A 435-nucleotide genomic window follows, 5' to 3' on the forward strand; every position below is an offset into this window, starting at 1 on the left:
CCCCCCCGGCGGGGGCGGGGAGCGGTCCCCACCAGCCCTCCCACCCATCCCTGCTGGGGAATGCCGGGCTGCTAAACGCCCTGCCTCCCTCCCACCGACCAGCCGGCCATTCCTCCTCCCTCAGCTCTCCGAGATGCAAGCCAGTGCCGATTCCACCAAGATGGACTGTCTGTGGAGCAACTGGAAATGTCAGGGTATTCCATCCGTTCTGGTGTTGCATGCGAGGAGGGCTGCATGGCCAGAGGAGGCACGGGCAGGACCCATCCAGCCTTTTTGGGTTGTGCATTGTTCACCTGCCGTCCTTTGCATGCCGTTTTCTCTTCCCCTCCCCCCGGTGGGGCTTTTCTTTTGGGGGCGATTTAAGAAAGGCAGATAAAAAAAAAAAAAAAAAGCCCCTTGGTTGTGTTATCGGAATCTGTTTTCCCCCACCTCCAC

At 59.1% G+C, this 435-nt stretch overlaps 1 protein-coding gene across 2 annotated transcripts in view; it reads left to right on the forward strand.

The window, feature by feature from the left end:
• Window positions 1-435, forward strand: part of RTN1 (reticulon 1) — a 125,236-nt gene that overhangs the window by 108,645 nt on the left and 16,156 nt on the right. The window contains exon 1 of one of the 2 annotated variants that reach the window (XM_010000686.1): window positions 15-194. The exons of the other annotated variant lie outside the window; for it this stretch is intronic. Within the exon in view, the coding sequence (XP_009998988.1) occupies window positions 134-194 (61 nt within the window). The 5' untranslated portion in view covers window positions 15-133. Of the gene's footprint in view, window positions 1-14; window positions 195-435 lie in introns of those variants that run through there. 2 annotated transcript variants of the gene reach the window in all.

Source organism: Chaetura pelagica, unplaced genomic scaffold (assembly GCF_000747805.2).
Source record: "Chaetura pelagica isolate M959 unplaced genomic scaffold, ChaPel_1.0 scaffold36, whole genome shotgun sequence".
NCBI lineage: Eukaryota > Metazoa > Chordata > Aves > Apodiformes > Apodidae > Chaetura > Chaetura pelagica.